This window comes from Nuphar pumila, chromosome 1 (assembly GCF_984573655.1).
Source record: "Nuphar pumila chromosome 1, dmNupPumi1.hap1.1, whole genome shotgun sequence".
Classification (NCBI taxonomy): Eukaryota; Viridiplantae; Streptophyta; class Magnoliopsida; order Nymphaeales; family Nymphaeaceae; genus Nuphar; species Nuphar pumila.
Genome location: NC_143249.1, coordinates 162,602,640 through 162,625,685, shown reverse-complemented (window position 1 = coordinate 162,625,685; position 23,046 = coordinate 162,602,640). Strand labels below are relative to the sequence as shown.

The 23,046-nt window shown below is 39.8% G+C and overlaps 1 protein-coding gene across 1 annotated transcript in view; it reads right to left on the bottom strand.

Moving 5' to 3' along the window:
- Window positions 1-7,796: 7,796 nt before the first annotated feature.
- LOC149851177 (uncharacterized) overlaps window positions 7,797-23,046 on the bottom strand; it is a 42,682-nt gene continuing 27,432 nt past the window's right edge. The window contains exons 11-15 of the mRNA XM_089999194.1: window positions 11,734-11,932; window positions 10,767-10,915; window positions 10,585-10,624; window positions 8,199-8,389; window positions 7,797-8,118 (exon numbers count right to left, since the gene is read on the bottom strand). Coding sequence (XP_089855320.1) covers window positions 8,217-8,389; window positions 10,585-10,624; window positions 10,767-10,915; window positions 11,734-11,932 — 561 coding nt within the window. The 3' untranslated portion in view covers window positions 7,797-8,118; window positions 8,199-8,216. The remainder of the gene's footprint in view (window positions 8,119-8,198; window positions 8,390-10,584; window positions 10,625-10,766; window positions 10,916-11,733; window positions 11,933-23,046) is intronic.

Here is a 23,046-nt window from a genome sequence, read left to right as displayed (position 1 = left end):
ACAGAAGTCAACTAAAAGCTTTTTTCAATCTACTGATGATTTTCATCAGTCGACTAATTTTTCTTTAGTCGATCAATTTTCAAAATCTCGAATTCAAAGTAGTTGACTGATTTAACAATCAGTTTGCTAATATTTGATTTCAGTCGACTGATAACTTTTTTAGTCGACTAATATAGTCATTTTTGAACTTTTCAAAAGTTGCGTTCTTTCATTTTTCAAACATTTTGACTATTCAAAACTATCAGTTTGACACCCCTTCGTACCACCAACGTCTAAAAATTTTCAGCTATAAATAAGAGTGAAATCTACACTCAAAATAAATAAATTGAAACATCGAATTCTGTGTTTTTCACTCTTATTCTTTCAAACATTCGTTTTCTCACTCACTAAGTCTTTTCACTCAAGTTCTTCACTCTAATTTCTTTTGTGAGTTAGTGAAATTATGAGTTGAGTGTTTTTGAAGCCTTAGAAGCCTCTGCAAACATATTTCATTTTATTTGCATTCATAAGAAAAGCTCATAGGCTGATTGTAAGTTGTTTATTTTATTTTATTTTTAAAAGACAGAGTCTTCTTGGTTTAAAGGAGAAGTTTGCTTTCAACAGGGTTATTGCTGAAAGTGAGACCGGTTTTGGTCTGTTTGATCTTGTGGTGACACAAGTTTGATACTAGAAATCTCAAGCAGATTTTGCTTGGATACTGGATGCAGGTTTGGAGGACCGAACTAGGATAAAATCTTTGTATTCTTTGTGTATAATTGCTTTGCAGAATTCAAAAAAATTTAAATTCTAAAGACAAGTTTAAAAACACTATTCCCCTCCCCCCCTCCTATCTATATCAATCGATCCTACGGTCAGCGGAGAGAGAGAGAGAGAGAGAGCAAATTGCATGACTATTCAATGAGATTTTTTATTGAAATCTGAAAATATGTCACTAAAACAGAAAAAAAATGACTATATCCATCAATTTCTTCACAAGGTGTGCTCTAAAAAAATTTCTCAAAATGCCGCTTTCAGGGTCCGAAAGCAAAGAAAAACCCTCAGCTATCTCAATGACTAAAGAACGACATGAATATCATAAAAAACGACCCACAAGAACTACACTTTATGGACGAAATCCATTAAAACCCGTACGGATTATATGCTAGGAACTGCCCAAGCATGGCCGTATCTAATTTCACACTAAGATCCAGGAATATTCAGCGCCTATTAACATAAAAAGCAAATACTTTCATTACAAACACTAAATCTCAATCATTTCTGAAAAAAAATGACATCACCTAAATCTTAATTTATAGTGAGTAAAAAGATGACAATGGGCTTCACCTCTATACTGCCGTGAGAGAGAGAGAGAGAGAGAGACGAGGGATGAGGTGAAAGAGGTAGCTCGAAAGGCAGGAGCCTTTTTTAGGCCCGTACAAAATTTTTTTTTTTATTTTTTACATTCAAAACTTTAAGCATTGACGAAAAAGCGAACGACTCATTTTCGAAAATGACACGATGTGAATCCCCTGGGAATGCTTCAGTTTACATGAGGCTTTGTTGGACTGTTGGTCATCTGGATCTCTTAATTCCCTTTGTCTAGACCCGACAGAACAGAAAATCAGTCGACCTGAGGGTAGGGGTGGCAATCCTGTCGGGTTGGCGGGTCGACCCGACGGGTTGGTGGGTCAGCATACCTCAACCCGAACCCGACCTGTTTATTAAACGGGTCGGCTGTGGCAAACACGAACCCGGCCCGTTTAATAAACGGGTAACCCGACACGACCTGTCATCCAATTTAATAAATGGGTTGGGTCGGGTAAACGGGTTCTCAGGTTCGCGGGTCAGGTTGGCGAGTCGACGGGTTGACGGGTCGGGTTGGTGGGTTGACCCATCCGCCTAACCCGTTTATTAAACGGGTCAGCCGGGTTGGCATACCCCTAACACGAACCCGATCCGTTTAATAAACGGGTTAGGCGGGTCGACCCGTTTATTAAACAGGTTTATTTTTTCCAAACCCGTACCCACCTAAGAGGCGGATTGGCGAGTCGTGTCAGGTTTTGCCACCCCTACCTGAGGGTCCTTCGAACTTGTATTTGGATTGATTTTGGGGGCGCCTGTGCAGTTTTACCTGCTGCCATGAGACTTCTTCGCCGGACAAGTCATTGCAGAATGATTTGTCGAACCACACTGCGAACAGTAGCAAACCTTCTGTTCATAAAATGAGATTTCTTGATGTTGATGAAAGGTTCATGGTGATTTAAATTTGATGCTTTAGCATCAAGTCCAACAAGACAGCCACAAAGATTCTTGCTAAAGCACAACCAATTAGGGATGGCAGTGGTCTCCACCCCCGCCCCGCCTCAAGATTAGAACCTCCATCCCCGGTGGGGATGGATTTTAACCTCCACCCCTGCCTTCATCCCCATTTCATGTCCTCCATCCCCGGTTCAAACGGGGATGAGGCGGGGTGGGGATATTGCGGGGAAAAGTGATGGAGATGGGTGGGGGCAGGGATGAGGCGGGGATCGTGGCAGGGGCGGGGCAGGGAAAAGTGTACGTTCATCCCCGCCTCCATCCACGAACGTGGATGGATTTTAATCTTCGTCCCCGCCTCCATCCCCGTTTCATACCCTTCATCCCCGGTCCAAACTAGGGATGGCAGTGGACCAGGGGAAAGCGGGGCCCCGCCTCGCCCCGTTTGGACCGGGGATGAAGGGTATGAAACGGGGATGGAGGCGGGGGTGTAGAATAAAATTCATCCCCGCCGCGGAGGCGGGGCGGGGGTGGACGTGCACTTTTCCCCGCCTCATCCCCGCCACAACCACTTTTCCCCGCAATATCCCCGACCCGCCCCGCCTCATCCCCGTTTGGACCGGGGATGAAGGGTATGAAACGGAGATGGAGGCGGGGGTGAAAACCTTGTCCCCCGCCCCGTCCCACTGCCATCCCTAGTCCAAACGGGGGGGGGGGGGGGGGGCTGCTTTCCCCTGGTCCACTGCCATCCCTACAACCAACCATCCATGACTTTAGTATACGGTATACCCATCAATATCAAGGAGATGGCCCTGGCTATACCTTCGAACACATCGGCCGATTAGGAGAACCCGATTTGACACCTGAAGTTTCAACTCCATCCCAGGCTTCCATTGGTGAGCAACCATGATTTTACCTGTCACTTTTCATGGGCCTCCATTCAACACGCAGATCATATCCTTCCAATTACTTAGCCTTATCATGAAAAGGTCATGTTGAATTGATGAGAATCAAAGGGGCGATGAAAATTTCCAAAGCGCACTCAAGTCTTTGAAAGCAAATCGGTATTCCAAATGCTTTCTGGGATTGCCTCCCAAAAATCCGACCAACAATGTCCATTGAATTCAGGTCTAGCATCTCATCGTGACGATTTGTCGCCATGAATCACCATTGTTGCCTTGGGGAAGCCCCCAACATATGTCAAACCTTCCACTACAGTCGTTGCCTGGACTGTGAGGGGCGTCATTTTTTTTTTCTCCCAGGGGAAGAGGGCGAGAAGTGGCGGAGCTGAAGGCCAAGGTGGGCACGCGCCCACCCTGACCCTAAAATCCCCCAATAACGGGGTTCAGATCAGGGTGGGGCAGGCGATCGGGTCAGGTGCAATTAGGGATGGCAGTGGACCAGGGGAAAGCGGAGCCCCGCCTCGCCCCGTTTGGACCGGAGATAAAGGGCATGAAACGGGGATGAAGGTTAAAATCCATCTCCGTGCCGGGATGGACTTATGCTTTCCCCCACCCTGCCCTGTCCCTGTCTCAATACCTGCCTTGCCCCACCCCGCCCCATCCCCAATCCTTCTAAGGGATGACACTAAACCGAGGGGAAATGAGGCCCCGCCTCACCCCCGTTTGGACCGGAGATGGAGGACATGAAACAGAGATAGAGGCGGGGGTGGAGGTTAAAATTCATCCCCGTGTGGGGATGGAGGTTCCGATTTTGAGATAGAGTGGGGGTGGAGACCTTGTCCCCGCCCCTGCCCCGATCCATTGCCATCCCTAGGCGCAATATGATTGCACAAAAAATTGTGCATTAAGCACTCCATCAGGTCTTGGGTCCCACACCTGACAGGCCCTGTCCGAAAGATGAAGGGTGATCAGATGCTTAATGCTCAAATATTTGTGCTATCATATTATTGCACCTGATCTTTTCACTGGCCTGATCTTTTACACTTCTCTTTCAGAGGCAGTGAATATCTCACTATTAGTAAACTTGAACCTGGTTTGAGTATATTCATAACCTTTGCACATGACCCATGGTTAGCTAGACCTGAATTCAGACTGAATATAGCTGTCAAAGTTGCACCCTGTTTAGGCTATAGCCAGTCCTTGTGGGGGTGCTTTAAATTGGACATTGTTTTTTATTCTGAAGTTTGGTTGAGTATGATCCGTTTTCATCACCAATTTGAGACAACCGTTGAGACATGATTATTATCGGGTCAGTGTCAAGTTTAGTTGGATAAACGCCTTGTTTCCCTGTAACCCAAAGTTAGCATGAAAAAGGGTCAAATTTGAGTCGGATCAGAATGACTCCAAACTCTGTCTGAAGTTTGAAGAGACTCCGGTTTCAGAATGAGATCCAAATTGAATATCACATTGAGGTGGGTTCTAGATTTGGTTATGAGTTGTGTTGTGGTACAGAATGTAGTGAAATTGGGTAAAAACAATTGTTATCATGTGTAAAATGTAAAAGATGGATAAAATTTTACTAGATCATATCTTGGATCCATCCATGTCTGTTTACACTAATTCAGATATGAATTCGAACCAGACCCGACCATATTGATATATGAACTTCATGACCCAAAAATCCCCCCAATAGATGGGTTTGTGCCCACCATAGTTTGGATTCCTAGCTCTGCCCCTCGAAAATAAATGACTTGGAGACCTATTATCTAACTACATAAGTTTGTCATTAGAAATTTTCAGAGTAATTGAACACGCTACGTGAGTAGGTGTTGCATGCCAAACCCGGGTCCCACCCGAGTTTTGATTAAGGTTCACAATTTTTCATTGTCAAAAACATAAAGATATTATTTTACTGAGTATGGATTAGGTCTGGTTTATGTAATTCTTATCAGATCCGGGTATGGTTTTTCTTATAAAAAATCTTGTCCGACTTGAATTGGAATCGATACCCACATCATTTAATCGGATCCAGGTTTGGACCCACACATTTTAGTAGGGGTCCTACCCATTGGCACCCCAAGACTAGGGCTGCAAATGGATTGGATATGGTCAGATATCTGATCCGAGTCTGACATGGTTTTTCTGGTTATGGATCATTTGAGTAATATCCGAATGTACATTCATATCAGATTCGGATAAGTTCAATTTGATTACTTTCGCATTTGAGACTGATTCAGATCAACATTTTAAGTTGGATCTTGAATTGATCATATTCAAAATCTGACTCGATTACAATTTTTTACATGTAAATAGCTTGTTTTTGTTCAATTTTTTGGGATTTAGTATTATTACTGTATTTCAGAATTAGATTTAACCTTACCTCCTTAGATCTGGATTCAAATTCGGATCTACTGTTTATATTTTGGATTTGGATTCAGATCTGGAAAGATCTGTCTCGAGTCCTACCCATTTGCACCCCTACTCAGGACACAATGTAAACGAACTATGGCCTAGTCTGAAACAGCCGATTCATGTTTACTTTAGCATCTGTCTTTTATCAAATGAAAATCTACGTGACATTTGGATTTACCTTGATATGAATGTGAAGCCTATAATCAGATTTGACTATGATATAGAATTTGCCAAATCCAGTTAATGTATTTTGGGTTGATCTGGTGCTGTAATCCATATCATCGAGCATGCGTGTACTCGCACGCGCATGCAGACACACACATGCAGCGGGCAAGCAGCAGCTAGTATCAGAATCATGGTAGGATCAGCAACATGCATTACTGGGTCTTTCCAGATTCAAATTGAATCTGAATAGCATAGTTTAAAAACTCGCCCGGTGATTCAGCCCAGATCGCCCAGTCACCGGGTCAAAAACCAGGTTGAACTCGGCATTAAAAAAACTCAGGCGGGTCATGCAGACATGTACATATATAATATACTTTATATATAATTACATATATTATATGAAATATAATATAAATATTATGTATATTCTATATAGAAATATAATTATATATGTATTATAAAAATATCATATAATGTATATTATATATAATATATTGGTAAAATACTATAAAATATAGATAATAATCATAATATATACATATATTTATATATTTTATATAAAATATAAAGTTAAGTTACTCAAGTACGAGCCGAGTGACGAGTCACCGGGTTTTAAAACCTTGCTGCATAGGTGTATGAAGTCGGATCTGGTTTAGAATCAAGTCAATGCTGTTCTCTTTTACATTTTTACCTTGTTAAAGCAATAAACCTAATCTGTTTTACCGAAGTCGATTGCACAAATCTCAGATCGGATACAGTCCGGGCTTTTAATGCGAGAACCAAATTAAGACCGCATTCCGAGTTTAACCCGACTTCAAAATTTTGAAGTGTCAGTTCAGCATTCTGATCTTAACCCGCCTTCAAAAATTCATGTCAGTTCAGGATGATCTTACCCAATTGCATTGCTCTCTCTCTCTCTCTCTCTCTCTCTCTCTCTCTCTCTCTCTCTCTCTCTCTCTCTCTCTCCACGCATATTTCATTATATCTTCTGCAGTTCTGATTTTAACAAGCTCAGAAACGTTCTATTTCCAACATCTGGAAAATTCAAAATAATGCCTTCTTCGGGTTGGTACCGTACTGATCTTAAAACTCCTTGAGAACGTCACCCAAGTCTTTTTAGGGAGCGTTTGATCCCACAGACAGTGGTGTCCGTGGGGTGGGACGTCCATCAAGTGGGGCCCATGCTTCCATGAGAGGGCAAAATATGACACGACCCGCCAACCCGCTTTTTAATCGGGTTTGGGTTTGACTTAAACGGGTTCATGTCGTAAACAGGTCGACCGGTCTAACCCGTTTATTAAACGGGTCGGGTTTGTGTTAAGGGTAAGACAACCCGGCTGACCCGTTTAATAAACATGTTAGGTGGGCGGGTCAACCCGTTTACCTGAACCCCGACCCACCCGTTTACCCGAACCCAACCCACCAACCCGCCCGCTAACCCGCCGACCCGACCCGTTTATTAAACGGGTTAACCGTGTCGGGTTACCCATTTAATAAATGGGTCGGGTTCATGTTTGCCACAGCCGACCTGTTTAATAAACGGGTCGGGTTCGTGTTGAGGTATGCTGACCCGCCAACCCGACCCGATTGCCACCCCCTAACGAGAGCTCACGCAAACCCAGATGGGCAGGACAGCACATCCCCAAGGGGCACTTTTCCTGTCCCATGCTGTTCCACCATCCCCTGGAACAGCATGGGCGGTTTATGAAAAAAAAATGGTTTTCCATCCACATGCCATGGGCTGACCACAGACAGGACAGGACAACCGTCCTTGTCCTACTCTGTCCGTGAATCAAAAGCCCCCTTAAATGAAAGTGCCTTCCCGAGAGTTTAGTTGGAACTTGGAAACAATCCAAAGTAGTCGAGCTCCCGCCATGTCATGCTTTAATTGTATGGATGTAGTGTGGCATCTTAGAATGGACAGCAAAATATGGAGATTTTAGAGAGAAATTATTTGACATTTTCTGAATTCGGTACCGGATCAAGATATCATTTTCGAATTCAAATGCTTACTTTCCATAAGGCTTACATTACAATAAACAAAATGGTACTTATGGCGTGCAACACATTATACAATTATTATTTTCTCTTGTTGATTGGAACCACGAAGTGCAGTTTTCATAGTAATACCACTGTATTGAGTCTTGACATTCCACATACTATTTGATCAAACAGAAGATGTTCAGGGTCTCCCGAAGTATAACCACACTTTAAAGCCCTAAACAATTTTCAAGGATGAGTTCATGCCATACTCAATCTAATATGTAGGATTTAGCTGCATAACAAACCAAATACATAATATGTGGATGATGGAAATAATCCATGATCAACAGTATGGATATTACTGGGTGTCATCATTGTGTTTGGTAGCAATGAATCAGGAAGCTCGCCCAACGGTATACACCTAGAGAAACCAGAAATTCCACATGAAATATGATGAGCAACAAAAGGACAATTAGTTCATTATCAAGTATTGATTATCACCTGAAAATCTTTCACAAATTAGTTATCGTTATCATCATCGCTATCCTGATCATATATTTCATAGTCATGATCACTTAGATCAACATCCTGAGTTCTGCTTTCAATTTGGTCATCCTCAGCACCCACAGCAAATGGAAATCCACCAAAGAGTTCCTGCAAGTAGTTTCCTGCATGGGCTTCTTCTCCAGGATCTAGGTTCATATAGGAAATTACAAATCCTGAAGCATGAAAAATAATTGCATCTAATTGTCAAGCAAGAACCAATCACCAAGTGTATTCCACATGAATAAATAACCAAGCATGCTCACCGTTGGGTGTGAGATTGAGTTCTCCAAATTCCAAGGGATTCCACATCTTCCAGTGCTTTAAAGTTAATTATCCTTGAATATTTAAGCACAAGTCCATCTGATTCCTTCATAAGCCTAAGACAAGGCCTATGTAAACTCATCGCCAATATATTATTCAAAATATTTTGTGTACGTGTCAAGAGATGAACTTACATGAGCATTTGCAACAAGCAGCAGCCAATTGTACTCGAGCAGTGTTGTATAGTAACAATACATACATAACCAAGTCAACTTTCAAACAAGCCAAGTGGCCAGCGGCATTAACTCTGACGTGGACTATTTACCAAGCTAGTAAATATGTCAAGCTATGTCACAGGGATTCGGCTAGCAGGGTGTCGCACCCGCATCGACGCGACTCGACGCGGGTGCGGGTGCGGCACCGGGTGCGGTCAACCCGATCCTGGGTGCGTTGACTGCACCCAGAATCATTTAGGTCCATTTTTTTTGGATTTTTTTTTTTTAAATTTGCCCTATGAAATGGGCTGCGGAATTTTTTAAAAAAAAATTTCTGCTGACAGCTGCTGCTGCCTTTTCAATCCTGGTCCTTCTTTTTCGTAAAGGATTTTCTCTCTCCATAATAAATGATAATAATGGTGGTAGCCTTGCTTATCCTTCTTTTTCGTAAAGGATTTTCTCTCTCCATAATAAATGATAATGATGGTGGTAGCCTTGCTGGCTATTAGTATTCACTGTTCTCCTGACGAGATGGGTGCGCTATCGTGCAGCTGTATATAAAATGAAATTTGAAAAAACCCGCGTCGGGAGAACCCCCGAACCCCCTTACCCCCTTATATATATATATATTACATTTTTTCCCCTGTCACACCCCCGCACCCGGGTTTTTTGGAAGTGCCGAATCCCCGCACCCGCACCCGCACCCATGTGACATAGTTGTCAAGCAATCCTGTGCTGCTCATAAATGAACCTGCTAAAACTATCAGCCTATATAAAAACATGCATACATAAAAAAGGTCAACTTTCAGACAATGCCAAGCCACTGGTTGCTTGAGCTCAGGGCATGATCCTTTATACCAAACTACAACTTGACAAGCCTAAGCTGCTTGCAACTGGATCTGTTCCTTTACCTTTATCTGGCTTCTATAAAGCTCAAGTAGGGATAATCATACAAAAACTGATTTGCTTTATTCAAAATTGACATGAAAAGCTTTTGGATATAGCATCATATAGAATCTTCTTTCGGATTAGGGATATTTACGTTCCTCTTAGGAAAATGACGTACAAGAGAGAGAGAGAGAGAGATTTGAGGGGAAACAAGAAGTTGGATTCTTCCTTCCTATCAGTTGTATTCATGGTTTTTAAAGGCAATAGGCCTCATTGATGGGAAGTGAGGCCCATACCTCCCCAGCAAAGAGGCCTAACCCTCCTCTACATAAGGCATGAACCCCTATGAGAGGCCCATGCCTCTTTCGAAGATACTTAGACTTACTTGCCTTAGGTATTAAGTTACCTTTATAGGTAACATTTGTCAGTTATTGTTTAGATAAATTTACATTTGAGCCCCAAAAAAATGCGAAAACTTCACCCACTTATGTTGCTAAAAATTGTAAATTGTAAAATGATTAATTTATTCAATTTTAGCTATAAGTTGTATGCCTACACAGAAAAAGTTAAAAAGAACTCTACACTATCTAACTTTATATTACCAGAAAAGAAACAAAAAATCAAAGGGAGGATATTTTTCACCAAAAAGTTAATTATAGGTAATTATTTATTATTTATATTTTTGCTCTTACATATTTTAATAGAATAATTTCTGTGTAAGAAATTCTAGTTAATTTTGTTCTTATATATTTGTTTGATGAATTCTAGTGTTGTCTGTGTTTGTATACATGTTGGACAAACAAACTGAAGGCAATTATTTTTTATTTTTATTTTTGTTCTTATATATTTTGATAAAAAATTTATTTTTGTTATATGTTTATTTGATCTATTTCTTGTGTATGCTACAACAACTACAGCAATCAACCTATACCTATAATTCCAGTAACAAAACTTGGAATTGCATTTCTCAAGGATACATGAATACTGCAATGGAAAGGCACCTGCATGTCCACCACCCTGTAGGAAAAGAAACAAATGCTTCAACTTATATTGGTAAAGAAGTCCAAATTAAGTAAAAGAATCTTAGAGAACTGGTATAATAAATACTCATTCATGAGAAATAGATCGCAGTAAGATCAAATCAGAAAGGCATTCTTACAATGTGTGGTGCTCCATATACATCATATTCTTCTTCATCTTCATCTTCTTCATCAACTTCATCGCCTACTTCCCCTTTATCATCACCATATAAGTGATCCATGTCTTTTGAGTTCATTAGTTGTGCTCGTGAAGTATTATCATTGGGATCTGCAAGTTGCAAGACATCCATACTTAGTATAGTGCATAGAAAGGATTCTTTATGGTTACTCCAATATATAGAGCATTATCTACATGATACAGGCACTCAAGAATATATAATATAACTCATGCAAAAATGTATCTAAACATCACTTGAGGGTAATGAGGGCTATGGAATGAGACGGCAATTTTAGACAAGAAATTACTCAAACTTACAAAGGGAACTGGCATAAAGCTCATGTTAGTAACTGTGTGCTATTAAGAAAACCAACAGTAGCATGTCCCTCTTACAAAGGGAACAGACCACAAAGTTTTTGCATCCTAATAATATCATGCTCCTTATTAAAAGTGCTCAGATTGGCAATTCTACAATATTTGCACAAATCTTAGGTGCAGAGACATAATTATTGCAAGCTATATATCACATGGATGCCTGTTTAGCCTTGAATGTGTCAACATGATCAAGCATGGAGGCACACAGGATACTTTATGACACAGAGTAGAGAATCAATGCAATGTCACACCAAACCCCATTGTAACTCGTGATAAATATTTTTTTCTTTGAATTAGTTCTTTGTTCTATGAAGAAATTTCAAGTTGAATCTTTTAATCACAATTTGTAGAACTCTCACTTCTGAAATTGATGCTTTTAAATTGACAATTTTAGTGTTCTAATTTTGAATTTTACACACACAGGACTCCGCCCATGTCCATTTTAGACATCTTGTCAGAAAGAAAATCATGCTAATAAAAAAAATCAATATTGCATGATCGTTCTAAAAGTAATTTACTAAAACAAAGTCATGACAGCAGCATTTGCTTTGTACCTCCATCAGCAAGTTGAAGATCCTCTTCATCTGACAACAAACCCCCTTGAGTTCCTATTTTTTTGCAGTTTTCAAGGCGTTTAGATGCAAGCTTTAGCAAATTTTTTGCCTCTGGGCTAGAATGTATTGAAAGGAATCTTATATGAACAGAAAACTGCAAGCGATGGAATCTGCTTCGAGAAAACCATCCTGTTGAACGCTGCATAGAAGTAAAACTTCTCATAAGAATCTAAGGGTAAGTGCTGACTTACATTTGATCAATGATACAGAACGAAAAATACATAAAAGCCAATTATCACAGTAACTGCTAAATAGAACTATGGATTCATGCATAATATCAAGATGCATCTAACATAAAAACACCAGAAGATGGAAAGGCAATTTCAATTTTATCAAATTAAAAGAATCCTTGTAGAAGATTAATAAAATACTTCAAGTTGCTCCATCAACATATCCTAACTTATACTGGTATTTCTGCAGAGGTTTTGGTACAGAATATAATTTAAGATGGCTTCAAGTTGCCCAGTTGAAGATGCAAGGTCCATTAATTGCCTTAACAGGTGGGTTAAAATAGTTTTGAACTGGTTTCGTTGAGTTGAATTTAGATCCATATTGATCCATTAGTCCTTGAGTATTTAAGTGAACATTGTAATGAGGGTTTCAGTCATTGTTGAATGATGTCAAGCTTTTGAAGGTTTTTCCCCTCAAAGATAAGAATGTTTAGCGCACGTGCATGGTTTGTGGTGCATCTCTTTCTTCTATAGCACATGTTCTTTTATCCCTATGGTGATTTCAATTTTCAACCGAACTTTATCACACAGTTGGTGAAGGTAAATCACCAAGGAATTGGCACTGAGTGGTCTCCACAAGTGAGTCCAAGTCTCTCTCTCTCTCTCTCTCTCTCTCTCTCTCTCTCTCTCTCTCTCTCTCTCTCTCTCTCTCCCTTGAGCCCTTGTTTCTTGTCACTTATCATGCTCATTTTTGCTCTTTAACCTCTCTCTCGTCTCTGCTCTCACTCTTTTCATCTCTCATGCTCTCTTCACTCACTTCTTCTGTCGCCGCAGCCCAGGCTAACATCCAGCAATAATGTAAGGAAATGAAGATCTTCCACGAAAGTACAAATGCTTACAACAAGTGTCTATTAAAGACATCTTAATCCTAACCCACAAAAGGGCACAAAATGAGAGAACTCAAAAGAAAAATAACAAACTTATTTCATTCACATAAAATGCTGATAAAGCATTTCTTACAATGAGAGGGGAGTGAAAGAATCTCCTCTTTAACCTGTGTTGAGAAGAGAGAGAAAGTAATAGGAGAAGAGAGGTTGCAGCTGTCACGATTTTGTTAATGAAATCGTGACCTAACGACTGTATTAATATGTTTAAGTTTATATTGTGGGTTCGGGTCTGGTGTAATATCCAAACCCGGAACAAAAGTAAAAATACCGAGTAGAGAGTTAGACATGAATGGACTCGGGTCTGATATAAGATCCAGACCCCGAAACACACACACTTTTTCACCCCCTCTCAAGTTGTTCATGGTTCTGAACCATGAACAACTTGCCTTTAAGCATCCAAAAGCGATCTTTTGTCAAGCCCTTGGTAAAAATGTCAGCAACTTGTCTTTCGGTGTTAACAAATCCAGGCTCAATCTCTTTTTCTTCAACCTTTTGTCTCACAAAATGTTGGTCGATCTCAATATGTTTGGCGTGACTGTGGTGTATTGGATTGAATGACATATTGAGAGCATTTTGATTGTCACACAGCAAGGTAGACGGAGAGATAGTTTCTCCTACTTCAGTTAGTAAATGTCTGACCCATGTGACTTCAGCAGTAGCGGCAGCCATGGATCTATACTCAGCTTCAGTGCTTGATCTAGCAACAGCCTTTTGTTTTCTACTACTCCAAGAGACTAAGTTTCTCCCAATAAAAACACAATATCCCGACGTGGACCTTTGCTCATCAGGATTTTTTGCCCAGTCTGCATCACAATATACAGTAAGTTCATGCACATTCTTACTAAACGATTCTAGAGAATATATCAAGCCATCTCCAATAATCCCTTTCAGATATCTGAGTATCCTTTTAACTGCCTCCATGTGTCCAGTACGAGGTGCATGCATAAATTGAGACACTTGATTGACTGAATAAACAATATCAGGTCGAGTAAATGTGAGATACTGCAACATGCCTATTAGACTGCGGTACCTGGTGGGATCCTCATACAGGTCTCCATCATGAGTACTTAATTTTTGGTGGAGCACACTAGGAGTTGCTAAAGGTTTGCAGTCTTTCATACCTGCCTTGCTGAGAACATCTATCGTATACTTGTGTTGAGTGAGGGTCAACCCATGAGCCTGGCTATCGACCTCTACGCTAAGAAAATAGCGCAAGGATCCGAGATCTTTCATTTTGAACCTCTGTCCTAATAGGTCTTTTACTTCTTTGATGTTATCTTCAGAGTTTCCTGTGATAACTATATCATCAACATAAATTAACAATAGAGTGATCACATTCTGACTTCTAAAAATAAATAATGAGTGATCTAGTAGGGAGCGTGAGAATCTATGCTTCTGAATCTTAAGAGAGAAGCTGTCAAACCAAGAGCGAGATGCTTGTTTTAGTTCATAGATAGCCCTTTTGAGCCTGCACATATGCGTTTTGCAATTTTGCTCTTGATATCCAGGGGGTTGTTCCATGTAGACTTCCTCCTTCAAATCCCCATGTAAAAAAGCATTCTTAACATCAAGCTGACTCAGCTTCCATCCATGTTCAACAGCAAGTGAAAGAATAATTCGAATTGTTCTCATTCTCACTACTGGACTGAATATCTCATCATAGTCTTGCCCTGCTTCTTGAGTGAATCCTTTTGTAACCAATCTCGCCTTGTATCGTTCAATGGTTCCATCTGGTTTATACTTTATTTTGTAAACCCATTTACATCAAACAACATTTTTGTCAGGTGGTCTGTGGAAGATTTCTCAGGTTCCACATTCATGTAAGGCTTGCATTTCATCATTCATGGCTTCTACCCATTTGGTAGAAGTAGCTGCTTGATAGTACATGATAGGTGCATCTTCCTTATTCAGAGCTGTTAAGAAGAGCTGAAAGTCTAAGAAGAAATTGTTATAACTGACCCATCTATCAATAGGATGTCGCATGCGATTGGATCTTCTGACCTCAAGAGTATGAGAGGAAGTAGGTGCAGTTGCTGAGGCATGATTTGAAAATTTTGGTGGCGCCATCGTTCTCTGTCTAGTATAGCAAATGCCCTTGTATCTGCCTGGTACATATGGTATTTCTTCCCCATTCTGTAATCCTGATGTGACAATAGTCTCAGACATTTCTTCTTCCTGCTGCCCACAATCTGGAGAGCAGACTTCATTGGAACCAGCAAAAAGTTCTGAATTCAGCCAAGGATGGTAGACTTCGGTGGTGGTAGAGGGCATATCCATTGTGCCAGCTTTGTGATTAAAATTGTGTTCATCGAAGATGACATTTCTTGAGATTCTGATACGTCTATTGATGGGATCGTAACACCTATATCTTTTGTAGTCTTCGGCATATCCCACAAATCTACACTTTTGAGCCTTATCCTCAAACGTGTTTCTTAGAGACCGATCAATATGCACATAACAAACACATCCAAAAGCACGCAAATCATGATAACTAGGATGAGCTCCAAAAAGACATTAATAGGAAGACTTATTTTCTAGAACCATAGGCAGTCTATTTATCACATGTACGGCGGAATGAAAAACTTTTGTCCACAGATTAATGGGAAGATTACTATCATGGAGCATACTCATGGCACTTTCAACAATATGCCTGTGTTTTCGCTCAGCAAATCCATTTTGTTGAGGTGTGTGTGAGCAGGACACTCTTCTTCTTATCCCATTGTTTTGAAGAAAAGAAATAAAGTCACTAGATGAGAACTCACCACCTCCATCACATTGGAAGAATTGAATGGACTCAGAGAACTGATTTGTTACTAAAGAAACAAAGTTTTGGAACAAAAAGAAAACTTTCGACTTATTTTTTATGAAATATATCCAGGTGTATCGAGAGTAGCTATCAATAATGATTAGGTAGTATCTGCTCCCAGACCCAGAGGCGGTTGAGACAGGTCCCCATACATCAGAACATATTACCTCAAAAGGCTTTGAAGCTCTCTTATTAATAGAATGGAAAGGCAATACATGACTTTTGCATAAAAGACAACTGGAACACTTTTGACTTTTCTCATCCACATTGAGACTTTCGTTAGGAATGAGATTATTGGAAACAAGTTTTTCAATAAAATGACTACCACAATGTCCTAATCGACTATGTCATAAGGAAGGCTTATTACATTCAGAAATACTAAAAAGATTGTTGAAGAGAAGGAACACGACTCTAACGAAGGCTTCGAATCTAGATGAATAGGGCGGACGGGATGACATGGAGCTTCTTCAAAGACATACATATTGCCTCGTCTCTTTCCTTCAGCGAATGTTTCCCTCGTGCGAAGGTCCTTGACCTGCACAGAGAAGGGAGTGAATTCGACTGAAGCCTGATCATCATCAACAAGCTTAGAAACAGAGACAATATTTTTCTTGATATTTAGAGCATGAAGGACATTAGTAAGTTTAAGAGTACAATGTGACATGGGAATGATAGATTTTCCAACATGAGAAACAGGATGATAGGATCCATACAACAACAACAACAACAATAACTACGCCTTCATCCCAAAACAATTGGGGTCAGCGATATGAACCAAAAAAGAAATTCATTTTGGGTCTTCCACATGAATCCTTTTCCTCCAATCATTTCTATCCAACGCCATGTCCTCGGTGAGGTTCAAAGCATTCATATCCTTTCCTATCATCTCCATCCAAGTCTTCCTAGGCCTACCCCGACCTCTTTTAACTAATATATTTTCCCATTTCTCCAACCTTCTAACTGGAGCATCATTAGGCCTTCGCCGATCCATCTCTAGTGAAAATTTTACTTTTGCCAAAATAAGGGATAGGTTTAGAAAGTTTAACTGCATCACCAGTCACGTGAGTTGCCGTCCCTAAATCGACGAACCATGTGCCTTGATCATTCTGCTTTAGTTTCAATTCTGACAGGGCAGATATTAACAGATCTCTAATCTCTGCATTGTCTCTGATATTAGTGGGCTTTCTTTTTTGTTCTGTTTGTGGAGTCTTTCCTTTATTTTCAGGGTTGTGCCAACAATTCGCCTTGATATGCCCCCTTTTGTTGCAAAGGAAGCAAGTGGGGATTGACCTTTGTCCTTGAGTGGAAGTCCAGATATTCGGAGTGGGAAGCAATCCACGTCCTCCGTGTCCATTTCGCCCTTGTCCCCCTCGCCCTCGTCCTCGACCATAAGTCACTCCTGTGGCAAAAACTTCTTGAGAATTTGCATGAGCATGTGTTTCTTCAGAAAATCCCTTCAAAGTCATTTCATACTGAATCAATTTAGCTCGCAACTCATCAAAAGTAGGAAGAATACGCAGACACAATAGTGAAGTGACAATCATATTATAATTGGGTCCCAATCCACTAAGAGTTTATTGCACCATATCACTATCACTCACGGCACATCCTATAACTGCAAGTTGATCTGTGGTAGTCTTCATCTTGTTGAGATATTCTATGATGGTCATGGAATCTTTTTTCAGCTGCTGAAATTCCATTTTTAGAAAAACTATCCTTGCCTGTGAAACTTGTGAATACGTCTGAACCAGCCTCTCCCAAAGTTGCAGGGTTGTACAATTGTCGGGGATTGCAACAAGAACCTCTTGAGACAAGGTAGAAGTGATGTAAGCAACTACTGTTTGATCTTTCCTTTCCCAGTTTAGATATTCTGCAGTTTTGACATACACAATTGAACTCGCCCCTTTATCATCTTTCTCTTCTCTCGTAACAAATTCTAGCGGGACTGGAGTGGTTTCATCCAGGTGACCTAAGAGACCTTGGCTCTTTATAAAGGGTATGATTTGTCTTTTCCAAATCAAGAAGTTTGAGGTGGTTAATTTTTCGGAAACAAGTTGATTGAGAAAACTCGAAGAAAGACTTGATTGAGAAGAATGAGGATCCATGAAGAAAAGGAATCAGACAAGGATATTCGAGTGTTCACGGAGTGCCCAGTCTGCTGTCAAAAAGGTTGGCTCGTCGCAAATTTTTTTTTGGCTGAGCAACCTTCGAGAAAATAGCGATTAGAGATTGTCATATTCAAAAGATCAGATCTGAATATTGCCTTCCCTTCCTTTTGTTTTAACTGAGATTGATGCAATAGAAATTTCTCACACGATGAACAAAATTTGAAACTGTCAACTGTGTTTTCAGATCTGGGCAAAAATAGCTGAAGATAACGTTGAGAGTCAACTGTCAATTGAGTGCCAGTTGAGACAACGAGAAGAAAATAGGTTGAAAGGAGACACTTGATAGAAATGAAAGCAAATTAAAAAAAAAAAGTCAAATATCAGATCTAAACAGCAAAATGTTGATTCCATTCCAAATAGCAGAAGGATGCGCGGGGGAGTAGTGCTCCAGATCTGGTGCAAAAGCAATCAGATCTGAATACGGCAATACGAGTAAGAAAAGGTTGACTTTAGGGTTTCACGCGAAACAGTAGATTCACGTGAGATGGGATTTTTGAGGTTCACGATGAGACAAGTTTTTTATTTTTTGAGATTCACGTATTCACGATTTACGTGATGGCTTAGAGATTCACGTTAGGGAGATGTGAATCCTTCAGGAAAGAAACCAAAAGAGGGGTTGAAAAGAGATGAACAAAGTTGAGAGAGGAGAAAACGAAAGAAAAGGAGAGATCTCAAACCTTGGTCGCACCTTGTGGAAGTCTTTTCAAGCCCTAAGTAGATCTTGGCTCTGATACCATGAAAGAATCTCCTCTTTAACCTGTGTTGAGAAGAGAGAGAAAGTAATAGGAGAAGAGAGGTAGTGGCTGTCACGATTTTGTTAATGAAATCGTGACCTAGCGACTGTATTAATATGTTTAAGTTTACATTGTGGGTTCGGGTCTGGTGTAATATCCAAACCCGGAACAAAAATAAAAATACGGAGTAGAGAGTTATACATGAATGGACTCGGGTCTGGTATAAGATCCAGACCCCGAAACACACACACTTTTTCAGGGAGTTGCCCCTATTTATATACAAAAGAGAGGGAGAGAAGAGAAGGCTCTCAAAAGAGTTGTTGGAGCTAGTCCAACAGCTCTATTTGCTAGTCAAAAAGTTTGACTACTTTGAGTCTAGTTCAAAATTAACTAGACAGCCTAAAAGGATAAAAATAAAAAAGGAAAAAGAAAAAATATAAATAATATATAAATAAATATATTATATATAATTATACATATATATACATTTTTTAACACCTTCAAACTTACGGTACAATGAGTAAAAGTATGTTTAAAAGAAAATGAAATCTAAGAGCAATTGGTGTTTTTCATATTTTACATATATTCATGTTTTTAATATGATTGTAATTCTCCTTTTTTCTTTCTTTTAAGTAGTGTACCTGGGTGGGGGGGGGGGGGGCACTCTAGTCGTTGGGCCCCTCCAGGGCCCACTTTGGTGCTCTATAAAAGGGGCTCATCCCCTTGTATTTTAGTTGGGCTTTAAGACAAAGCCATTATTGTTTAATAAAGTTTCTCATATTCTTTTATGCCTTTGTGCATTTGTGAGACATTGTTGGTGGTGCCTTTGTGCACAAGTGTTCTAAGTGTTCTTATTGTGCCTTTGTGCACACTTTATTCATCAAGAACTTAGTGTCTTGATCATAGTGACTTCTTTGGAGATACTTTCACATAAGGTTCTTTATACGAGTGTATTAATGCAATGAATGCCTTGTATGTGGGAGAAAAAGATTTGTAGGACACAAATTTACCGAGAGGTTTAGAGACTCTGGATGACCTTATGGTTTGTACTTCTGAATATTTTTTTAATCCACATGGAAGATAGGATTCCCTACGTCTTGAGTATTGTAAACAATTGGTATCCCTGTGGGTTTGCTTCTCATTAATTACATTATGTTTTGTATCTATAATATCTTAACCATTGTCAAGGTCACATTCATAGTTACATCTATCAGACTTTGAAGTCAAATCTATCAAAAAAGAATATTTGGTTACTTCCTTGGCCTTTTCAAAATAAAATAAAAAACCTTTTTTCAAGAAAGATACATTTCTTGATACATACAATTTTTCATTTTGAATATCAAAACACCTATAGCCTTTTTGGTTATCTACGTAACCTAAAAAAGCACAATTAATGACACGGGGAGAGAATTTATCATTCTTGTTAGTGAAAACAAAACATTTGCATCCAAAAAAACTCTTAATATAGAGTAATCAAAAGATAATTTAACAAGTTTTTCAATTGGGGTTATATTTTTTCAAAAAAGATGGCATTCGGTTAATGAGATAGGTAACAGTTAAGGCTGCTTTAACCCAAAACTCTTTTGGTATTTGGTTTGCTATCAATAAGGTCCTAGTAGTTTACATAATGTGTCTGTGTTTTCGCTCTGCCAAACCATCTTGTTGTAGTGTGTGAGGGCAAGATCATTGATTTGTAATGACATGTAAATTGATATAATCTTTAAATTCTTTGAACAAAAATTCTCTCCTTGAGTCGGTGCGAAAAATGAAAATATCATTTTGAAATTTATTTTTAGCCATTTTGTAAAATGTTTGAAAATGCAAAAAGACCTCCGATTTATGTTTAAGAAAGTAAATTCAAGTATGCCTAGAAAAATCATCAACAAAAATTACATAATATGTGTATATGCCTTTTGATATGACTGGTGCAGGACCCCAAACATCCAATTAACTCAAGTGGTCCAGATGAAACAAAAGTTCTATCATGAATTGGTAATCTCTTTATTTTACCAAGAATACAATCTTTATAAGCAAAATTTTCAAAATTACAAAAAATTTCTAAACTTGGAAAGTGTTGGATTTTGAATATATGAGGATGACCAAGACTTTTGTGCCATAGATCTAAATTCAATTTTTGAACATTATAACAAAAAGCATTCTTAGGAAATTCCAAAAAATCCATATAGTAGAGTCCTCCTTCTCTGTGGCCTTCTCTAATCAGCTTTCTTAACTAACGATTTTATACCTAACAACCATGAGGAGAGGAGGAGATGGCATGCTCAAACTTTGCAAGACTAGAGCATTTCTTTATATCTAAGTCACAGGGACTCTACAAAGCAGGTGCCGCACCCGCGTCGATGTGATGCGACGCGGGTGCGGCACCCGGTGCGGTCAACACGACCCTGGATGCGGTCAACGCACCCAGGGTCATTTTTTGTCTAATTTCTAGACGTAAAAAAATTGCCTGATCATAAGGCTGTCGAAAGAGTATTAGGGCAAAATCCTCTCCTCTCCTCTCCCGCGCAGCTCCGCTAGCCTCCTCTCCTCCCGACGCCTCTCAGGGGAGCCTGACGCCACCTCCTCCTCTCCCTCGTCGCAGGTACCCTCTGGCTCCCTCTCGCTCTCTTGTTGGGTCGGCAAGGGAGGGGACGAGCCCCCACTGCTCCCTCTCACTCTCTCGTTGGGTTGGCAGGGTAGGGGCCGAGCCCCCCTCCCTGTTTTCGGAGGGGGAGGGGTCGACCCCCCTCTCTACTCCCTCTGATTTCAGGGGAGGGGCCGAGCCCCTCCTTGTTTTCGACAGAGGAGGGGCCAAGCCCCCCACCCTGCTCCCTCTGATTTCAGGGGAGGGGCCAAGCCCCCCTCCCTGCTCCCTCTTATTTCAATATATATATTTTTTTATTTCAGGCATAATTGATTTTAATGTAATTTTTTTTATGTTTTCAGGATAAAAATGACGGATAAAGGAAAAGGACTTGCGTTATCCTCATTACCACATGTGAGTTCTGCTGCTAGTTTTGTTGAGAGTTGTAGTGGGAGTGATGATGTAGGGTCACTATGGGTATATATGTAGATAAACTTGCAAAAACTGGAGGAGGTGGTGGAAACAAGAGATTTTGTTGCAAGCTCTATGAAAGAGATTTTGTTGGGTCTTACATAAGAGTGAAGGCTCATTTGTTGAAGATACCAGGACATGGCATTTCAGGATGCAGAAAAGTTGATGAGGCAATGCGAAGACAATACAAGAAAATACAAGAAGAATATAAGAAGAGAAAGACAATGAGTGAATCTTGTGCAATTAGTGTGTCATTTGGAAGCCACCAAGAAGATGCTGAAAAAAAAAAGTTAATATAGGAGGTAGATGAATGATATAAGCAGCATTCAATACATATGGAAGGGAGGATATGGATAGAAAGGTAGGGAGGTATTTTTATTCTAGTTCACTCTCATTTAATGCATCTAGAAATCCTTATTGGAAGGATTTAGTAACATATTTGGCAAATTGTAATTTGAATGGCTATGTGCCTCCAAGCTCAGAAAAACTACGAACCACACTTCTTGCAGAAGAGAGGGCAAATGTGGAGAGATTGTTGGAGATTAAAAAATATTCATGGGAGCAAAATGGTGTTTTTATTGTTTCTGATGGATGAACAAATATTCAAAGGCGTCCATTGATCAATTTCATTACTTGTTCGCTTAGTGGCCCAGTATTCTTGAAAGCAGTTGATGCATCTGGGGAATATAAAAATGCAAAGTATTTGAAGGGGTTGTTTATAGAAGTCATAAAAGAAGTGGGTGATCAGAAAGTGGTACAAATCATTAAAGACAACGCTCCAGTTTGTAAAAGTGCAACGTTGAGTTTGGAGAGTGAGTACCCTCATATTTTTTGGACTCTCTGCGGGCCCTAAAAAGCATCTATAACCCCAAAGAAGAAAAAATTCACAAGCATATGCTTTATGTTTATGGATTGAAGATTTAGAAAGAAATGTCAAAAGCGTTAAGAATTTTTTTGTTAACCACCATCGTGCTAATGCTATATTTAATAGGCATTCTGACCTGAAATTGTTGAAGGCCACTGAAACACGTTTTGCGTCCATCATTGTGACGGTGAAGAGGATTAAAAAAGTGAAAAATGCTTTGGTTAGCATGGTGACTGATGAAAATTGGACATTCTATCGTGTTGATGATATCAAGGCTCAAGAAATTAAAAAATTCATTCTTGATGATGAGTTTTGGGACAGAGTGGTATACTTCATTCAATTTACGCAACCTATTTGGGAAATGTTAAGAGAAGTTAATAAGGATGAGCCCATGCTTCACAGAGTTTATGAAATGTGGGATAATATGATTGAAAAAATACAAGCTATAGTTTTCAAGTATGAAGAAAAAAATCTTGCATTGGATGATTCAGAATTTTTTAACCATATTCAT